The 19,450-nt window shown below is 45.4% G+C and overlaps 3 protein-coding genes across 5 annotated transcripts in view; 1 reads left to right on the top strand and 2 right to left on the bottom strand.

The window, feature by feature from the left end:
- Positions 1–2,045, bottom strand: part of ERCC5 (ERCC excision repair 5, endonuclease) — a 105,070-nt gene extending 103,025 nt beyond the window's left edge. The window contains exon 1 of one of the 2 annotated variants that reach the window (XM_077297055.1): positions 2,008–2,045. The gene's annotated coding sequence lies outside the window, so the exon portion shown is untranslated. Of the gene's footprint in view, positions 1–1,924 lie in introns of both variants that reach the window. The other variant, XM_077297054.1, reaches the window with a different exon arrangement.
- On the top strand, positions 1,858–18,479 carry LOC143816544 (betaine-homocysteine S-methyltransferase-like). 2 transcript variants are annotated; one of them, XM_077297057.1, is made up of 9 exons: positions 2,294–2,485; positions 2,794–2,861; positions 4,334–4,500; positions 5,181–5,284; positions 6,222–6,383; positions 6,514–6,719; positions 7,868–7,944; positions 9,078–9,256; positions 18,329–18,429. In XM_077297057.1, the coding sequence occupies exons 1-8, from the start codon at positions 2,414–2,416 to the stop codon at positions 9,230–9,232; spliced, it is 1,011 nt and encodes a 336-aa protein (XP_077153172.1). In that variant the 5' UTR covers positions 2,294–2,413; the 3' UTR covers positions 9,233–9,256; positions 18,329–18,429. The 2 variants fall into 2 exon arrangements, with proteins under 2 accessions (XP_077153173.1, XP_077153172.1); XM_077297058.1 differs by lacking the exon at positions 9,078–9,256 and having other exon boundaries at positions 1,858–2,485; positions 18,329–18,479.
- LOC143817561 (uncharacterized) lies at positions 12,261–18,200 on the bottom strand. The gene is made up of 5 exons (XM_077299055.1): positions 18,174–18,200; positions 14,341–14,539; positions 14,024–14,186; positions 12,580–13,232; positions 12,261–12,265 (listed from the first exon to the last, which is right to left on the bottom strand). Exons 1-5 carry the CDS (start codon positions 18,198–18,200, stop codon positions 12,261–12,263), a joined length of 1,047 nt encoding a protein of 348 aa, XP_077155170.1.
- Positions 18,480–19,450: the final 971 nt, after the last annotated feature.

The raw sequence follows: 19,450 nt of genomic DNA, 5'->3' as shown, positions 1-19,450 counted from the left end.
AGTGTGGTGAGGTAGCTGACGGTATACAGTGTGGTGAGGCAGCTGACGGTATACAGTGTGGTGAGGCAGCTGACGGTATACAGTGTGGTGAGGCAGCTGACGGTATACAGTGTGGTGAGGCAGCTGACGGTATACAGTGTGGTGAGGCAGCTGACGGTATACAGTGTGGTGAGGCAGCTGACGGTATACAGTGTGGTGAGGCAGCTGACGGTATACAGTGTGGTGAGGAAGCTGACAGTATATAGTGTGGACAGGCAGCTGACGGTATACAGTGTGGTGTGGACAGGCAGCTGACGGTATACAGTGTGGTGTGGACAGGCAGCTGACGGTATACAGTGTGGTGTGGACAGGCAGCTGACGGTATACAGTGTGGTGTGGACAGGCAGCTGACGGTATACAGTGTGGTGTGGACAGGCAGCTGACGGTATACAGTGCGGCGAGGCAGCCGACGGTATACAGTGCGGCGAGGCAGCCGACGGTATACAGTGTGGTGTGGACAGGCAGCCGACGGTATACAGTGCGGCGAGGCAGCCGACGGTATACAGTGCGGCGAGGCAGCCGACGGTATACAGTGCGGCGAGGCAGCCGACGGTATACAGTGCGGCGAGGCAGCCGACGGTATACAGTGTGGTGTGGACAGGCAGCTGACGGTATACAGTGTGGTGAGGCAGCTGACGGTATACAGTGCGGTGAGGCAGCCGACGGTATACAGTGCGGTGAGGCAGCTGACGGTATACAGTGTGGACAGGCAGCTGACGGTATACAGTGTGGTGAGGCAGCTGACGGTATATAGTGTGGTGAGGCAGCTGACGGTATACAGTGTGGACAGGCAGCTGACGGTATATAGTGTGGACAGGCAGCTGACAGTATACAGTGTGGACAGGCAGCTGACAGTATACAGTGTGGTGTGGACAGGCAGCTGACGGTATACAGTGTGGTGTGGACAGGCAGCTGACGGTATACAGTGTGGTGTGGACAGGCAGCTGACGGTATACAGTGTGGACAGGCAGCTGACGGTATACAGTGTGGTGAGGCAGCTGACGGTATACAGTGCGGTGAGGCAGCCGACGGTATACAGTGCGGTGAGGCAGCTGACGGTATACAGTGTGGACAGGCAGCTGACGGTATACAGTGCGGTGAGGCAGCTGACGGTATACAGTGCGGTGAGGCAGCTGACGGTATACAGTGTGGTGAGGCAGCTGACGGTATACAGTGTGGTGTGGCAGCTGACAGTATACAGTGTGGTGAGGCAGCTGACAGTATACAGTGTGGTGAGGCAGCTGACAGTATACAGTGCGGTGAGGCAGCTGACAGTATACAGTGTGGTGAGGCAGCTGACAGTATACAGTGTGGTGAGGCAGCTGACGGTATACAGTGCGGTGAGGCAGCTGACAGTATACAGTGTGGTGAGGCAGCTGACGGTATACAGTGTGGTGAGGCAGCTGACGGTATACAGTGTGGTGAGGCAGCCGACGGTATACAGTGCGGTGAGGCAGCTGACGGTATACAGTGCGGCGAGGCAGCCGACGGTATACAGTGCGGTGAGGCAGCTGACGGTATACAGTGTGGTGAGGCAGCTGACGGTATACAGTGCGGTGAGGCAGCTGACGGTATACAGTGCGGTGAGGCAGCTGACGGTATACAGTGCGGTGCCGGACACCCACCAGTGACAGTCTGGCCCACTGTGAGTGCACACATGCAGGAATAACACAGCGCTGTACAATCCCTGACTGCTGTGGCACCTCCTGTATAAGTCATGTACAGGAGACCTGCGCTTGTCCTTGCACTTGATCGCCGAGTCCCAGTGTGCGCCCTGCACAGCCGGCTGTAAATTACCAGAGCACCGCCCCGCAGCTGGAGGGCAGCAGCAGCATGAGAAGACATGGCTGACAGCCCCGGGCTCACACGTACAGTACAGCATTACCTGCAGTCAGCAGCACAGATTACGCTCCGCGCATCCTCCCTCACTAGGTATAAAGCACTGACAACACAGGAACTTCAACTTACAGCACACAAGCAGCTGTTATTATTGACACTTCCTGTATGTCTAATGCTTATTGGTTAATTCAACACACGTGATTACCGGTGAGGAAGTGACTTCTGGGAATTGTAGTTTCGCGCTTAGAAAACATTTCAGCTATTGCTCAGTACAATACTACAATATCCACAATTCAATAACCCGATGGACGATACCACTATAGTGACGGGAGGAGCGCTCTCGCTGCATACAGAACATAGGGAGTAGTTTTCTCCTTTGGTGAGTTGGTTTCTGCGCTGAGTGTCTGCACTTCTCACAGCGCCGTCTGCAGGATGGGCGGACTTACTGCTGTTCTTTGAACTTGGTAAATTGGCTATATGTGTCCCAGTGTTGTGCAGACGAGACTGGTCCGGCACTGAGCGCAGAGGGCCACTAATGGCCGAGCAGGTCACAGTACTGAGTGGAGGCTTATCTACTGAACTGGAAGCTGCTGGTCTCCTCACACAGGTAACCTGTCACTTGGGTGAATGACATTCAGCTAAGATGGATGTGTTGTATTCGTATTGTTTAGAATTTTATTAAAAAATGTTCGCCGCCGTCTAGTTGTGCGTCACACTCAGACATCACTGCTGGTCAGCGAGACCCCCGGGACCCCCGGAGCAGCAGGACAGTGACCAGGTGAGTATAAAAGATCGATGTACAGCATTCACCCTAACTTAGAGTCCTGGACAACCTCGTTACCGCTCCTGGTTCGTTACACCAAGAAATATTCCATTTCCCTGTGAATATTCTTCGCTGTGTCCGTTTTTCTCTAGGGCGATCCGCTGTGGAGCGCGAGACTTCTGCACACCAATCCTCAAGCGATAAAGACTGTTCACACTGAGTAAGTGATCGCTGGAGGAAACCCTGCCGGCTGCCTGTATCTGCTCGGTGCTCTCGGTATAGTCATCCTTGATCCCCGAGTACTAAATGTCTACGGGGGTTTCCCAGATTCAGGGAAATTTCTGAAAATCCCTTCACGGTGTACCGACGGTTTCATTCTACTCTCTGCCATATTGTCGTATTAGAAGGATTGTGGCAGGGAAGGCAAAGGACTGCATCTTGTCTTTAAGGATTCCTTTATTGAGAGCTTACAAAAAATAGGGACAAGTGGCTTTAAGCTGTGAAAGTCTGCAGATGAAGCCGGAGCAATGCTCTTTTCTGTTTTTAGAACTGAGTAAAAGAATCCTGGAAGTCATCCTGATGTCCTTTGCCCTCATTATGGAGCGACATTTGTGCGCTGCATGGACAGACACTTACATTGCCAAAAAGGCTTTATTTAACAATATCAGAAGTTGTGATCAGTGGGGGTTCAGGAGCTGACACCCCCTCTGATATCTAAAATGAAGGGTCAGAAGTGCTCAGCCATGATGTTTGCTCCTAGCTATGATCTTCGCTCCTCCTGTCCACTCACAGAAAGCCTGCGAGTCCATACATCGCTAAGCCAGGGTCTCAGAGAAGAGCTGAGCAGAGCCGATCATAATGAAGTGACAACTACACTGTGATATAGCTGATGTAGGAAGGAAAAACCTCTAATATATTCTTCCCGTCTTCAAAAAGACAGTTGTGAGTAGTCCTTACATAGTAACAAGTCCATTGACATTTTAAGTAACCTGAATATGGCAACCCTGGCATGGTGCAAAGCCACAAGGATAGATATTAGGATCTTAAAGGGGTTTTCCCACATACAAAGTTCATTTTAATCAATAGATCTTGGAATAATTATAAGTTCCACAATAGGAAATGATTAAATAAAATGTCCCTGTGCTAAGACCGCAGCATGTCAATTTATCTTGTGGAGACGCAGGTGGTGTATCAGCAGTGTGGAAGACGGGGTGGTGTATCGGCAGTGTGGAAGATGGTGTGGTGAATCGGCAGTCTGGAAGATGGGGTGGTGTATCGGCAGTCTGGAAGATGGGGTGGTGTATCGGCAGTCTGGAAGATGGGGTGGTATGTCGGCAGTCTGGAAGATGGGGTGGTGTATCGGCAGTCTGGAAGATGGGGTGGTGTATCGGCAGTCTGGAAGATGGGGTGGTATGTCGGCAGTCTGGAAGATGGGGTGGTGTATCGGCAATCTGGAAGATGGGGTGGTGTATCGGCAGTCTGGAAGATGGGGTGGTGTATCGGCAGTCTGGAAGATGGGATGGTATATTCGCAATGTGTCTTTTGTTTGTTGCTATAATTGGGAACAATAGGATGATGCTGTTTAGTGATTTGTTTTTTGGGTTTTTCTTAAGGTCGTGAATGTGAATTGTAATTAGCAAAAAATCTTCTCTTAATATTTACTGTCTCATCTTCATATTTCTTTTTGTCCAGCTTTCTGAAAAGCGGCGCGGATGTACTGAGCACAGCATCCTATCAGGCCAGTATAGAAGGCTTTACACAGCATCTCGGGCTGAACTTTGATGAAGCAGCAAACCTTTTTACAGTCGCAGTGCGTCAGGCAAAAGAGGCTGCAGAAGATTTCACAATGCAGCCCTTAGGTATGGCTTATGTTACCATGTCCATGGTTAGTAAGAAGCAGATACCACTATGAAGAATAGGAACCAACGTGATCTTCTCCGTCCAGTGTAGCAATATAATTTCTCTTGTTTTTCTATTACATGCACATTTGATATGTAATATTCTTGAAACAGTTTAGTATACATGTTAAATGAATAAGAAATTCAGTCACTTAAAGGTTATCTGTCAGCAGGTTTTTGCAAATTAATCTGAGAGCAGCATAATATAGGGCAAGAGACCCTGATTCCATGAATGTGTCACTTATTAGGCTGTGTGATGTAGTTTTAATACAATCAGTGTTTTATCAACAGAAGATTATCACTACATGACTAGGTCTCACGTGCAAGCCAGTCAGGCTAATCTGTGTAACCCCGCCCCCACCACTGATTGGCAGTACAACAAAGTAGGCTGTACTCAGGAAGCTGGCAGTCAGGGCAAGTGGGGTTGTTCACAGCCCAAAAGTCTTACCTCTGGTACGTCTACATAAGACAAAACAGGGATTTTATCAAAACTACAACAAGCAGCCCAGTAAGTGATACATCGCTGGAATCAAAGACCGACGCTGAATATATTGACACCGATATTAAACACGAGGCTAAATAAGTGATACACAAATAAGCCTGTCACTTAGTGCACTTTAATAGGCCTGTTTCTGTTATAGAAAAAAGGCAAATTCTAATTGCTGGATCTATAGGCCCATATGGAGCATTCCTCCACGACGGCTCGGAGTACACAGGAAGTTATGCACGAGACATGAGTATTGGGGTGAGTATTGCCGCTCCTCTGCCTCCTAGCCCAGACTTTGGGCGGAAAATCTATAGGGTTTTACCAAATGGCAGTAAGATTGGCAAAGGTTGTAACAGGCAAAAATAACTTGTTTTCTCTGTCTGTTGCCATATTAGGGCAGCACGGTGGCTCAGTGGTTAGCACTGCAGCGCTGGAGTCCTGGGTTCAAATCCCACCAAGGACAATATCTGCAAGGAGTTTGTATGTTCTCCCCGTGTTTGCGTGGGTTTCCTCCGGGTTCTCCGGTTTCCTCCCACATTCCAAAGACATACTGATAGGGAATTTACATTGTGAGCCCCATCGGGGACAGTGATGATAATGTGTGCAAACAGTAAAGCGCTGCGGAATATGTTAGCGCTATATAAAAAAAATAAAGATTATTATTATATTATGGTAGGTACACACACTGTGTTTTGATGAGTTTTTGGAGCAGAAACTAAGAGGAAACTCTTCAATTCCTTCTCAAAAATGCAAAACTCCTCAAAAACCTAGAGGTTCTGCTCAGTTTCTTCCTTCAGTATTTAACTGAGGTCATTCTTCTCCTGCCTAAGCTTCTGCACAGGCACCACATTATGGCCCATGGTCGCCTCATCAGACGAGATGACTCAGATGAGACGACCCTAGGCTGCGATTTTGCACAGGTGCCGAATCATTGCTTGGGGTCATCTCAACAGAGGGAGCAGCGCACGTACAGATCGTTATGTCAGCTCCCGCTATGGCATCAGGGGGTTACTGGGTGAGTGCTGCCCCGTCAGACAAGATGCCCCCGGGCAATGATTGAAGAGAGAAGAGTGACCTGTCCATCAAAGGCTGACGGAGGACAAGGAAATAAGGGGACAGTCATGAGAGCCAGAAGACCCATATTCCTAAATGTTGGCACGGATCGAATAATTTCTCCTGTGTCTTTTGGTGGCAGGAGCTAAAGGATTGGCATCGGGTACAGATGCAGTGTCTGGCAGCTGCCGGGATTGAGCTCTTTGCTTTCGAGACAATACCGAGTCAGAAGGAGGCAGAAGCCCTGGTGCAGCTTCTGAGAGAGTTCCCAAACAATAAAGCCTGGCTTTCCTACTCTTGTCAGGTAAGTGATCGCTGGTTTCCATTATCCAGGCGGTATTCTTTGTAGTTCTGCTACTCACAGTTTCTGCTCTGCTATCTTACATAACACCTACAGTCTGCCAAAGCATTTGCCGTTTTTATTATCCATCTAGAGCCCGACAACGACGAGCTTCGGAGACAGGTTTGATGAAGCAGTGAATATCGCGGCAGAATCGAACCAGATGGTGGCTATAGGGGTGAATTGCTGTTCACCTGCTTTTGTTAGTCCCCTCCTAACATCTGCCAACAACAAGCGGGGGCGAAAGATTAATTGGATTGTTTATCCCAATAGTGGAGAGAAATGGGACCACAACCTGGGGTACGTAACCAGAGTATGGTGGTGGTGCAATACCAGATTGTGTTTCCATCAGTATTTTTAGTTAGTATGTTAAAGAGTAACCATTGTTTTAATTATTTTCCCCATAAATCAATAGTACACATGAAGATAAAAAAAGTAATATATCTTAGCAGAGAAATCTTCTTTCTCCTTTTGGACTGATCATTTTCTCTAGTCACTGGTAAAATCTCTCTTCAATGAACACAGATTTTCCCATTACTTAGCTGGGAGATAACAGTTGGTGCTCATGAACATCTCTGGAGAACCCTAAAGGTATGTGCACATGTTAGGTATTGGCAGCAGGCATTTCTGCATGAAAACGTGTTTCTTAGCAGGAAAAACACTGTGTAAAATATGTGGGTTTTTGTGATGCATATTTTTCCCCTATTCATTTGAATGAGTGAAACATGCTGAAAGAATTGACATGCTGCAGCCATGAAGCTGACTCACTTCTGCAAGGAAAAAGTAAGCAGAATGTGCCTGAGATTTCCGAATTCTCCTTCACTTTGTTGTTACAGTAAAACGCTGCATTTTTTTGAGCTGAGAAACTCCACTTGTGAACAGGCCCTATCTGTCGCTTCCGGAGAACTTGCAGCAGAAGGCATACGTTGGCTTCTGATAGAACCCGCTGCCATCTTCTATCTCAGTCTTGGGAGATTTGTTTAACCTGAATGCAGATTTTACCCATAAAAGAGTGAATATTCAATCCAGGAGCAGAAAGAAGCAATAAATGTCTCCGTTCTACTACACAGTTGCTTATTTTCATATATTTTTCATGCCTACTATGGATTTATGTAATAAAAATTAAAACAACAAAGAGGCTTAGGCCACGTTCCCATGATGAGCTTTGGATGTTGCACATTTTCTGCACCATTTCTGTACCCAGAACCTAAAATAGGTTATGTGCATTTTGGGGGGTAAAATACACAGCATACAAAACTCTCCAAAAACTCATGATAGGAACGTAGCCTTATGAGTCAAGTGTGAGTAATAGGGGCAGACGTTTGGAGTCTATTATGCTTTAATCATGCCCAATTCACACTGCTGGCAGATCCCTTTAAGCTATTTCTTTGGGTACATAAAGTCTTTTTACATGTTTATCGATATTTTATACTTGCTTTTTCATATAGCTGGCAAGGTTCCAATACAGATAAGGCGCTCTCTGCATATGCTCTAGAATGGGTTCAGTTGGGTGCAAGATGGATTGGTGAGTAGCTTGTTGCCCAGCTAGCGGTATAGTTGATTCCGGTCTGTAAAGCGGAAATGGATTTATTTTATATGGTAATATTGTCTTACATTGCCCATAAGTGAGGGATGCATTTATTCTTTTATGATAAATGAAACCTTAACCCCTCCACAACACCCGCCGTACACGTAAGGCGCAAGTCGGAAGCGGGTCCATGGACCGGGCCCAAAACAAGGCCGTGTGTTACAGCCTCTAACAATCGCAGGTGGCGCAAAGCGCCTCCCCCTGATATTGTTAACCTGTTAAATGCCGCTGTCAAACTCTGACAGTGGCATTTAACACACACCAGCATGGAGGAAAGTGAATCCATGCACCCGTGATGTGATTGCGGGTCGACGGTGGGTTGCTATGATAGCAGGGGGTCTGTTGAAGACCTCAGTGCTTGTCATTATGGAGCTACCTTTAAAACCCAGGGTTTCAAAGGAGACTGTGATTTTTACTATATGCAGCGATGTATATAGCACAAGCGATCAGACAATCACAGCTTCAAGTCTACTAGAGGGACTAGTAAGGACAGCAAAAAGTTAAAAAAAAGTTTTAAAAAATATATAAAAGTTCAAATCATCCCCCTTTTTCTCCATTAAAAATAAAGGTAATAAAAATATGTGGTATCACTGAATTCAGAAAAATCGGCCTATCAAATATAAAAATAATTAACCCGATTGGTAAACGCCGTAAATAAAAACATTTAAGAACGCCAAAATGGTCGCTCCAGTGCTACAGAGCTGTTGTAAGAAGTGGTCAAAGCATCATATCTGTCCCAAAATAGTATTGATAAAAACTTTGTTTCGCCCTGCAAAAAGAATAAGCCGTCACACAGCTCCATCAACTGAAAAATGAAAACGTCGCTGGTCTCTGAAAATGGTGACACAACCCAAATGTATTTTTTTTTTGTTAAAGTTGTTTTTTCTTTTTCACCACTAAAATAATTTAAAAAACTAGACATGTTTGGGATCGCCGTAATCGCACTGATCAGTGGAAACATATTGCAAAGTCATTTTTTCCACAAAATGTACAGTGTGAAAACAATGTCAGAATTGCGGGGTTTATTTCACAATTTCTCCCCAGTTGGAATTTTGTTTCCCATTTTCCAGTACGCTATGTAGTAAAATGGATGGTGTCATTAAAAAGTACAACTCATCCAGCAAAAAAACAGCCCTCATATGTAAATGTGGAGAGAAAACGAAGCGTTACGGGCCTAAGAAGGAAAAACCGAAAACACAAAAAATGGAAAATGGCCACATCATGAAGGGGTTAATATTTTTTGTTACAGGTACATTTAATAATATGCTGAAGTATAACACTACAACTAATGTTACATTTAAGGCTACGTTCACATTTGCGTTGTGCGCCGCAGCGTCGTCGCCGCAACGCACAACGCAAACAAAAACGCAGCAAAACGCATGCACAACGCTGCGTTTTGCGCCGCATGCTTTCAACGCATGCGGCGCAAAACGCAGCGTTTTTTGTAAACGCAGTTGCGTTTTCAACAAAAAACGCAGCGTTTTGCGCCGCATGCGTTTTTTGTGCAGTGAGTCATTCTTCATCCCACCCACAAAAAAAAGTGTCTACACAATAGATAAGGGCCACCAATGGCTAGAAGAGGGTTGGTGTTTATGTAATTGTGTATATATACCATGGCAGACATGAATTCCTCCCATTTTGCTGGTATTCATGATGGAGCGTCCCATGGACAGTATCGTCATGGATATGGAGATGGAATTTGCCTTGGCTCATGCCTATGCTGTCACCTGTGCTCATCAAAGAGAAAGAGAAAAACGGAGATGGATTCATCGCCGATTTTGGATACACCCTATCTTGGAAGTCCGGGAGAGCCGTGGAGCATACCATAGCTTGTTTGGCGAACTGAATGAGAACCTGGAGAAATATTTCGAGTACACCAGGATGTCTCAGGAGAGCTTCCGGTATCTTCTGCGTCGGGTGGAAGGAGCCATTAGCAGGCAGGATACTCAGCTCCGGAGAGCTATATCCGCAGAGGAGCGGCTGCTGGTGACTCTACGGTACGTAGCTGTTTGAATGACTGAGATATGTTCGGCTACGTTCACATCTTCCCTTTTTTTTTTTTTTTTTTCTTAATTTTTGTTGGGGGTGGTATGGTCAATGTACTTTTATAAATTGCAATGTACTAATGTAATTTCTTTATCTTCTTGGCAGTTTCCTGGCTACCGGAGAGACCTTGCGATCCCTTCAATTTCAGTTCCGGATTGGAGTCTCCACTCTCTCCGGAATTATTGCTGAGACATGCCGCGCTTTGTGGGATAATCTCCGGGAAGAATTTTTACCCGTCCCTACAAGCGATATCTGGTTGGCCAACGCCGAGAAATTTGAGGAAGTGTGTTCGTTTCCAAACTGTATTGGCGCGGTGGATGGCAAGCACATACGGATTACCAAGCCAGGGAAAAGTGGATCCCTTTTCTACAACTACAAAAAATATTTTTCCACTGTGCTGATGGCAATTGCCGGTGCGGACTGCCGTTTTCTCGCAGTCGACATTGGTGCGTTTGGCCGTTCAAATGACTCGCGCACATTTAAAGACTCGGATATGGGCCAAAAATTATATGGCAACAATTTCAATTTCCCCCAGCCACGACCTCTTCCCCACACCGAAGGCCCTGCGATGCCATTTGTTGTGGTTGGGGATGAGGCATTCCAAATGTCTGCCAACCTATTGAAACCCTACTCCAGTCGGGGCTTGGACCATACGAAAAGGGTGTTCAATTACAGACTGTCCAGGGCCAGAAGGACTGTGGAGTGCGCCTTTGGCATCCTTGTCTCAAAATGGCGGATATTAGGATCCGCCATTAATCTGAAAACTGAGACAGTGGATGAGGTGGTGAAGGCGTGTGTGGTTCTCCACAATTTTATTCTGGCCAAAGAGAGACTGAACGTTGATCTTGATGAAACCATAGCCAACCCATTGCCCAATTTCCATGATCATCCTCTGAGGACAAGTGTGGAAATTGCGCAGATGAGGGATCGTTTTGCGGCCTATTTTGTGTCAGATGTTGGCCGTCTGTCATGGCAAGATACAATGGTGTAGTAAACTGTTGGACTGTATTCTGGTGTGACTATGCTAAAAATAGTTCACCAATGTAATGTGCCTTATCTAAAAAACTTGGAACCCTTTGTTTTTAAAATGTTGTGTTTTAATAAAAAAATTTTCTTAAGTTTTCTACCCTGCTTCAAAGACAAAATTTATACCATACCATATAACATATTTATTTGTTTGTCAGATCGCCGTGTATCGTTGTGTTTGACAGCAAAATCAACGATACCAGCGATGTTTTACAATGGTAATCAGGGTAAATATCAGGTTACTAAGCGTAGGGCGGCGCATAGTAAACTGATATTTACCCTGTTTCCCAGTGTGAAAGTTTTTAAAAAAAACAGGACATATACTCATCTTCGCGTCCCCCGGCGTCCGCTTCCTGCACTGACTGAGCGCCGGCCGGAAAGTGAATGCACAGCACAGCGGTGATGTGACCGCTCTGCTGTTAGGGCCGTCACTCAGTCAGGGCAGGGAAGCGGACGCCGGGGGACGCAATTCTGAGTGTATGTACTGTTGTTTTATTTACATTTAACACTGGTAACCAGGGTAATCATCGGAAGCGCGGCGGCCTGCGCTTAACAACCTGATGTTTACCCTGGTTACCCGGGGACCTCGGCATCGTTGGTCGCTGGAGAGCTGTCACACAGACAGCTCTCCAGCGACCAAATAGCGATGCTGCAGTGATCTGCATCATTGTATGTTTCGCTGCAGCATTGCTACGGTATGTGTCCACGTTCAGGATTGCATGATGATTTTGTCACGATTTTTCTTCAGTATTTGTAATACAAAACCAGGAGTGGAACAATTAGAGGCAAAGTGGAATAGAAACATATGCTCCACTTCTGTATTTATCACCCACTCCTGGTTTTGGGTTACAAATACTTATGTAAAATCATGACCAAATCCTCATGCAATCCTGAGCGTGGACACATAGCCTTAGTGATTGAAAACACCTCATACACTTTTATTGTTTGTGAACACCTCATACAGCAATGAGAGACACACCAAAAAAGGCAAAATAAAAATGGTAAAAATAGTGTCTGACATTGCATATATGAGTTGTTTGAAGCACAAAATATGTGTAGACGGCGCACGGTGTGACTTGCTGAGAAGTATACAGGTAAATAAGAGCAAATATTGTATTACAACCAAAATTTTTTATTGGGGGGAAACAGAAAAAAAAAAGGGGAAATAAACTTAGGGGGTATCAACCTGTGCCACAAAGGGGGAATGGTATGTATCTTTTTCGGAATGGGGAGCGGAAAATGAGGATGACGACGACAAGGAGGAGGAGGAGGATGTGGACCTATAGTCCAGGAGGCTGGATGGCAGGTCTAATGGGGAGCAAACCGCCACCTCTGCAGGGGAGGGAGGAGGCAACACGAGCCTTTGTGAGGTTCTTGGTTGGCTCTGGCTGCTCCTACTGCGGCTAGAGCCCCTACGTCTACTTGTTGTTTGTACTGGAGCAGCCAGAGCCTCAGTGCGTGTCCTCTTGCTTTTCTGTTTTCTTTTTCTTTTTTTTCCACGATCTCCCCTAGAATGATGGCTGCGGGAGGATGAGGGCCTGGCAGGAGCAGAAGTCGGCGGCACACTGCTATGGTGCCTGTGGTGGCGTCGCTCGGCACTTGGACCAGGGTGGGTTGGCTGGAGTGGCTCTGCAGCAGTAGTCGGAGTCATGCTAGCCAGCGACGGTACTACTGGCAGTGTCGCTGACTGCATGCGCCGAGACTGCTGCAGAGCCCTCACGTAGGAATTGTTGCAGTCCTGCATCACCGAAATCTGGAGTTCCGGCGTAAGGTTTTCCACCATGCCTTTAGCAATTGTGCTTAAAAAATGCTTTGCCGGATTTGAGAGCTCGGCTTCCAGGATTTCAAGGCGCCGTTCCATACTGGACATTTTATCGCTCAACGCCTTGAAACCGTTCTGGAACACCGTGCCCAAGTGCAAAAATTCGGGCATGACTGACCTGTCCGAGGCCCGCTGGCGCTGTCGGGAATTCCCGAACGAAGGTGCGCCAGAGGCCTCGGGCAGGGGAAAACCTGATGTACCGGCAGCCGGTTCTCCAGATGATGGTGGTGCAAGCCTGCTGTCGCTGTGGGAGGGCTGTGACGGGTCAGATGGCGATCCATGAAGTTCCGCTTCACAGGGGCGAGCTCGCTGGAGGGTGCTGCTGTGTGTCCTGTGAAAAGATAAGGAAAAAATTAGTCTTCAATTAATAACCTATCACATACGCCAACTCCTGTTAAAAAATTAACATTACATGACACATCAATACATTACAATCCCCTGTCTCACAGTCTGTGTTGCCTATAATAAATTGCTGATTGTTACCGCCAGCTGACCATTAGGGCTGACGATAACAATCATGGACATACCTACGGTAGAAAATGACTGGTCATTCCCGCTGCAAAAGTTAATGCATACCTCTGTCATCGTTTTAAAACATTTAAAAAAAAAAAATCTTTCTTGATGCTGCCTATGCCGCAAAATTAGTAAAAAATTTAAATTAAAAAAAAACATTTATAAAAAAAAAAAAATAAATAAATACACTTTGCTGATCTGATCGCAGGAACGGCCATGACGTTAGGATCATGTGATCCAGACGTCATCATTATTCATGCGATCAGAACTACCCTGACTCAGAACGTAACCTGTCATGGACTACAATGACTCACGCCTAACCAAAAAATTACTAATGGGCTATATACCATTCCACTAGGGTAAAAGGATGGCCAAAATGCTACAATGACTACATGGATGGCCAATACACTATGTTCCTTTGGAAATATACTATGTGTATATGTAGCTAGAACGTGTACTATGTGGCTGCTATATAGTGGCCTGGCAATCTACTATGTGGATGCACAATGTACGTGCCTGGGCAATGTACTATGTGGCTGTGCAATATGCTATGTGTCTGGGCAATGTACAATGTGGCTGTGCAATATGTTATGTGGCCAAAATACTTACTGTCGGCGGGTAAGGACCGGTCTTAGGAACTGGAGGGCCCTGTTGTATTTGTACGGCACCGACTTGGACGCAGCAGCACCACTCCGAGCTTGCTCCTCCGCAGCACGGATCCCCTTATTGAAACGGTCCTTCATGGATCGCCATCTGGTCCTCAACTTTTTCACTGTGAATGTAAAGACAAAAAAATGGTTACATATTTAGCATTTTAAAAGGATAAAACAACCGTGAGCGATGCAAAGTTTAGGCGTTGATCGCATCACACACGGTTGTGTTTATCCTGGCAAGATGGGTCATAGCAGCGTATCTGCAATACTCACTAAAGTTGCCTTTGGCCTTCGCTGAGGCACTGTCAAAGCCATCCCACAGCGACTTTGCCACCTCTGCCCACAAACGCCTCGACACCACCTGGTCCATGTGCCGAGGGTCACGGCTGTCCCACAACGGGCCACGCTCCTGGATGCTGGAGATCAGGAGGTCAACATCAATTCCAGTATCTCCTTGGTCCCGTTGTGAAACCTAGAAAAATTAGAAAACAAATAGGTTAAAAATATGCAAATAATAACAACCACCAGTACCTGGAATGATAGGTACCTTTGCCCTATCCTTTGCCATTTGATGTATGTATATTGATGTTTTCTACACCTGTGTTTTGGAATGTTTGTGTGCAGGGAGTTCAACTTTATTTTACCTTCCCCCAATACTTGCTGCCCTGAAAATCTATAATGTACAAAGGCCCCGTCTCACATAGCGATTTACCAACGATCACGACCAGCGATACGACCTGGCCGTGATCGTTGGTGAGTCGTTGTGTGGTCGCTGGGGAGCTGTCACACAGACAGCTCTCCAGCGACCAACGATCAGGGGAACGACTTCGGCATCGTTGAAACTGTCTTCAACGATGCCGATGTCCCCCTGCAGCACCCGGGTAACCAGGGTAAACATCGGGTTACTAAGTGCAGGGCCGCGCTTAGTAACCCGATGTTTACCCTGGTTACCAAAAAAACCCATCAGTACATACTCGCCTTTCGGTGTCCGTCAGGTCCCTTGCCGTCTGCTTCCCGCTCTGACTGTCTGCCGGCCGGAAAGTGAGAGCAGATCATAGCGGTGACGTCACCGCTGCACTCTGCTCTCACTGTACGGCGGCACTCAGTCAGAGCAGGAAGCAGACGGCAAGGGATCTGACGGACATCAGATGGTGAGTATGTACTGTTTGTTTTTTTTACATTTACGCTGGTAACCAGGGTAAACATCGGGTTACTAAGCGCGGCCCTGCGCTTAGTAACCCGATGTTTACCCTGGTTACCAGTGAAGACATCGCTGGATCGGTGTCACACACACCGATTCAGCGATGTCAGCGGGACCTCAACGACCAAAAAACGGCCCAGGCCATTCCAACACGGCCAGCGATCTCAAAGCAGGGGCCTGATCGCTGGTACGTGTCACACATAGCGAGATCGCTACTGAGGTCGCTGTTGCGTCACAAAACTAGTGACTCAGCAGCGATCTCGCTAGCGATCTCGCTATGTGTGACGGGGGCCTAAGCTTAGTAAACATCCCTAGTGAAAGCAGGATGCTCCTCAAATGTAATGTTCCTCACAGCAGGATGCTACTGAAAAAAAAATAAATAAAGAAAAAAAATACTCACTCGCCGGCCTGACGCTACATCTTGGCCCCGATCTCTCTGCTCCCGCTGACCGTCTTCCCCCTCACTTGAAGAAGCCTTGAAGAATTGTATACAAAAATTATTGTCAATGCTACAAATGGCAGCGAATTGTAAGCAACTAGACATAATTACTCACCGCACTCCCCCGCGCCGATTGGCTATGCTCCGAAGAACTTGGCATTCTTGCAAGTTTGTTCTGCAATGAAAAAAATGAGCAAAAAATTACATCCAATGCCACATACAGTAAAATAGGCCCAAAACATTAAAACAACCACAAATGACTGTTGACTGATAGGACAATGCAAACTCAAAAAGCGACACCACAACGCCATACATTGCAAGAGAATACAATAGAAGAAACAATACAAGAATAGAACCAAATAAAATTCAGAAAAAATAGACACCAAAAAATTTCTACTGGAAAAAAAAAAGGCACAATGAAATAAAGCAAACTTATGAACGCCATAATTTACAATTACAACAAGACATAATCCAAAACAACACCATCTGGTGACATCCACCAAAATACATCAGAAAAAGGCGCTAAATAACATTCTAGATACTAAGCAATAAACATTACGGGACAACCGCTGTTACAATATACAGCAACCCAAAAGATAAAACATAGTCCAAATGAAAAGAAAACACAATAAATTAAAAAAAAAAGGCCCCCAACTAAAAAAAAAAAAAAAAAAAAAAGAGGCCATACTACACACTTCTCAATGGAAACATTCAAGAAAGGAGATACATACGGAAGCCATGGGGAAAACGACATAAAACCATCAGTTAAAAAAAAAAAAAAAAAGGGAAAATACAATTGAAAATAGAATGGCATAGCAGCACAGAACAATACAATACAAATGAAACATCATAAATGCAGCCCCCCCACCAGCAAGAAAAGACACTCAAGGAAAGAAAAAAAAATGCCAACAGCATAAAACACAGCAAGACATGAGCCAAGAAAATGCCATACGGATACCCCCAACAATAGAAACCAGAAAAACATGCAACAGAAATTTAACATAAAAATCTGCCAAATTTAAAGACATTGAACAACCGCATGACACCAGAACAACCCCAAATCCATAAAACCAATCCAAAACCAAGCAAGGCCGGTGACAATAAACGCCATCATATAACGCCAGAAGTACATCAAAACAAGATTAAAAAACACAATTTTTCACTAACAACCCACAGTGCCATAACCGTACAATAGCACAGACCAAACATTGCACAAATTAAATCCAAATCAAAAAATAACACACAGAATAAAAAATATGCAAAGAGAAATATATACTTACAGGTTTGGAAAGCAGATTCTCCTCTCAGTCTTGTCTGTAGTGAATAGCCTTGTGAAAGACAATGCCAAACCCCTTTTTTTTTATATATATATAGTGTTTTTTTTTGGTCTAGACAAAAGTCTAGACAATGTTTTGCATTTTTTATTGGAAAACGCATGCGTCGTACAACGCACCACGACGCAAGTACTTGCGTCGTCTGCGTTGTCAATACAAGTCAATGGGAAAAAAGCCGCATCGACGACGCAAACACGACGCATGCGTTTTTTCCAAAGTCTGCGCCGCCCAAAAAATGCAACATGTTGCGTTTGCCGCGCCCTGACAGGTGCGCCCTAACGCCGCATGCGGCGTACAACGCACCAAAACGCATGACAACGCATGTACATGCGGCGCCATGCGGCCCCAATGTTAAAGATAGGGCCGCACGCCGCATGCGTTTTGGTGCGGCGACGACGCTGCGGCGCACACCGCAAATGTGAACGTAGCCTTAGCTTTATTTTACACCACTTTCAAATTAGTAAAGTCTATTGTTTAGCTTGGTATTGGAAACAAAAATACTGTCAGCCATCTTTTTTCCCTATTAGTGAGTATTAGTAATGAGCGAACGTGCTCGGATAGTGTGTTGTCCGAGCATGCTCGGGTGTAATCCAAGCATCTGGGTGTGCTCGGATAATATATTTGAGTCCCTGCGGCTTCATGTTTTGCGGTGGTCTCCACACGTGCGGGGATTGCCTAACAGGCTATCCCCACATGAGTTGTGGCTGTCTACACCGCAAGACATGCAGCTGCAAGGACTCGAACATAATACACGAGCACACCCAGATGCTTGGATAGCACCGAGCATGCTTGGACAACACATTATCCGAGCATGTTTGCTCATCATTAGTGAGTATCTCATCTCTACATTTTTAACTTAAATGGGGACTTTTGGGTTGAAAACATTATGGCCCCAATTCATCAAACAGATTTGAGCACCTTCCTGGAATAAAAGAGCTTGAAGTGTTGCAATTCTAAGTTGCACAAAAATTTTGCTGCAAACTTTGCACACTACAAGAGAGGACAACCAACAAATTAGTCATAATATATGCAAACTTTTGTGGCATAAACTACATCAGAAATATACTGAGTACATTTGTATGCGGGGACACGGCAGCTAAAATACGCTCCAAATTAATATAGAGGCACACACCTTTTTGGTGAATTTGGCGCTCTTCATCTAGGCTGGTGCACAAAATGCCATTCTTGATTAATCAAGTCTATGTATTTTGTAGTTCAGGGTTTAATTTACTAAAAAGGTTCAGTCTCATGTGACATGTACTTATTAGTTTCTATTTATCTTGGCAGGAGGCTGCTGTCGGACTACCCCAACTGATATTTCCAGTGTTCGAGATATTTTACGGGCAAATAATTTATGATGATATCTCCTATTGTATGTATAAATAAAGCACCCTGGTGTAAACATTTATTGTGGTTTTTTGGGGGGTAATAATTGACAGATGCAAGAAAGGTGTATAGACCATCATTTAACCGTATTAACTTCCTGCCCTCTGTTCATGTCATAGTTATTGGCATCACCGGCTTGTGGCATAAGGCTTTGCATTCCAATGTTCCAGGTTTACTGTGGCATTTTCAAAAAAAATTCCTAACTTAGGCTGTGTTCACATGTTAATAGAAACCACTGCGCTTCCCAAAAGCAACAGAACGAGCAGAATAAAAAAAACTAGACTTACTTGATAAGGAATTAGTTAATGGGTATAGGAGCCGAAAGTTCCCTTAGGAGCAGAGTAGAACCTGATTACGGTATATAGCTGAAAGGAATGTCATACAGTCAATGGGGTGTTAATAGAATAGTGCAAATGCGATAATAGAGAATATTGTATGCGCACTTACTTATTATTAGAGGCTTTTGTATGCTATACTGTAAAAGTGTTCCTATGTAGGTACTGCTAATCCTCCTTCCCCAAGCTTAGAGAATGTTTCTAAGGAGAAATAGTGTGTTACGTATTAAAAAGCATAAACATACAACTTCAACCTATTTATTGATATGGATTCAGGCTACTCACTGCTTATATGGGGGTCTGGTGGCTGCACCGGTGGTGCTAGCTAGCCGCAGTGTGATTTTAGCCGATACTGATAAGGAGAAGGATAGAATGATGATATAAGCAATCTATCGTAACATAAACAATCTGTCCTGGAACATATAAAGCTGGCGGTAGCAAAGGGATAAAAGTTGTCCGTTCACTCACCAGGTACTGCTAGGGTCAGTGCCTCTAAGTATGGTAGCGCTGATTAGGTCCGGCAATTGGTGGTGCAGGGTGATACCAGGGGTTTTCTGCAGAAGCGCGTTCTAGCGAGAGCGCAGGAGCGCGGGAGATCACCAGCGCCTCGCGTGCCCCGGCGAGCATACAATATTCTCTATTATCGCATTTGCACTATTCTATTAACACCCCATTGACTGTATGACAT

Source organism: Ranitomeya variabilis, chromosome 3, assembly GCF_051348905.1.
Source record: "Ranitomeya variabilis isolate aRanVar5 chromosome 3, aRanVar5.hap1, whole genome shotgun sequence".
Taxonomy (NCBI): Eukaryota; Metazoa; Chordata; class Amphibia; order Anura; family Dendrobatidae; genus Ranitomeya; species Ranitomeya variabilis.
This window is presented reverse-complemented; position numbering and strand designations above follow the sequence as displayed.

Excerpts from the sequence above, each read along its gene's own strand:
- LOC143817561 (XM_077299055.1), bottom strand. The coding sequence starts at position 18,200 with ATGAAGAGCGCCAAATTCACCAAAAAG. Across the intron at positions 14,540-18,173 it reads GCGCCAAATTCACCAAAAAG|GTTTCACAACGGGACCAAGG; the intron begins GTGTGTGCCTCT and ends TAATTTTTCTAG. Across the intron at positions 13,233-14,023 it reads CCGGTCCTTACCCGCCGACA|GACACACAGCAGCACCCTCC; the intron begins GTAAGTATTTTG and ends ATCTTTTCACAG.
- LOC143816544 (XM_077297057.1), top strand. The coding sequence starts at position 2,414 with ATGGCCGAGCAGGTCACAGTACTGAGTGGAGGCTTATCTACTGAACTG. Across the intron at positions 2,486-2,793 it reads CTGCTGGTCTCCTCACACAG|GGCGATCCGCTGTGGAGCGC; the intron begins GTAACCTGTCAC and ends GTTTTTCTCTAG. Across the intron at positions 5,285-6,221 it reads CACGAGACATGAGTATTGGG|GAGCTAAAGGATTGGCATCG; the intron begins GTGAGTATTGCC and ends TTTTGGTGGCAG.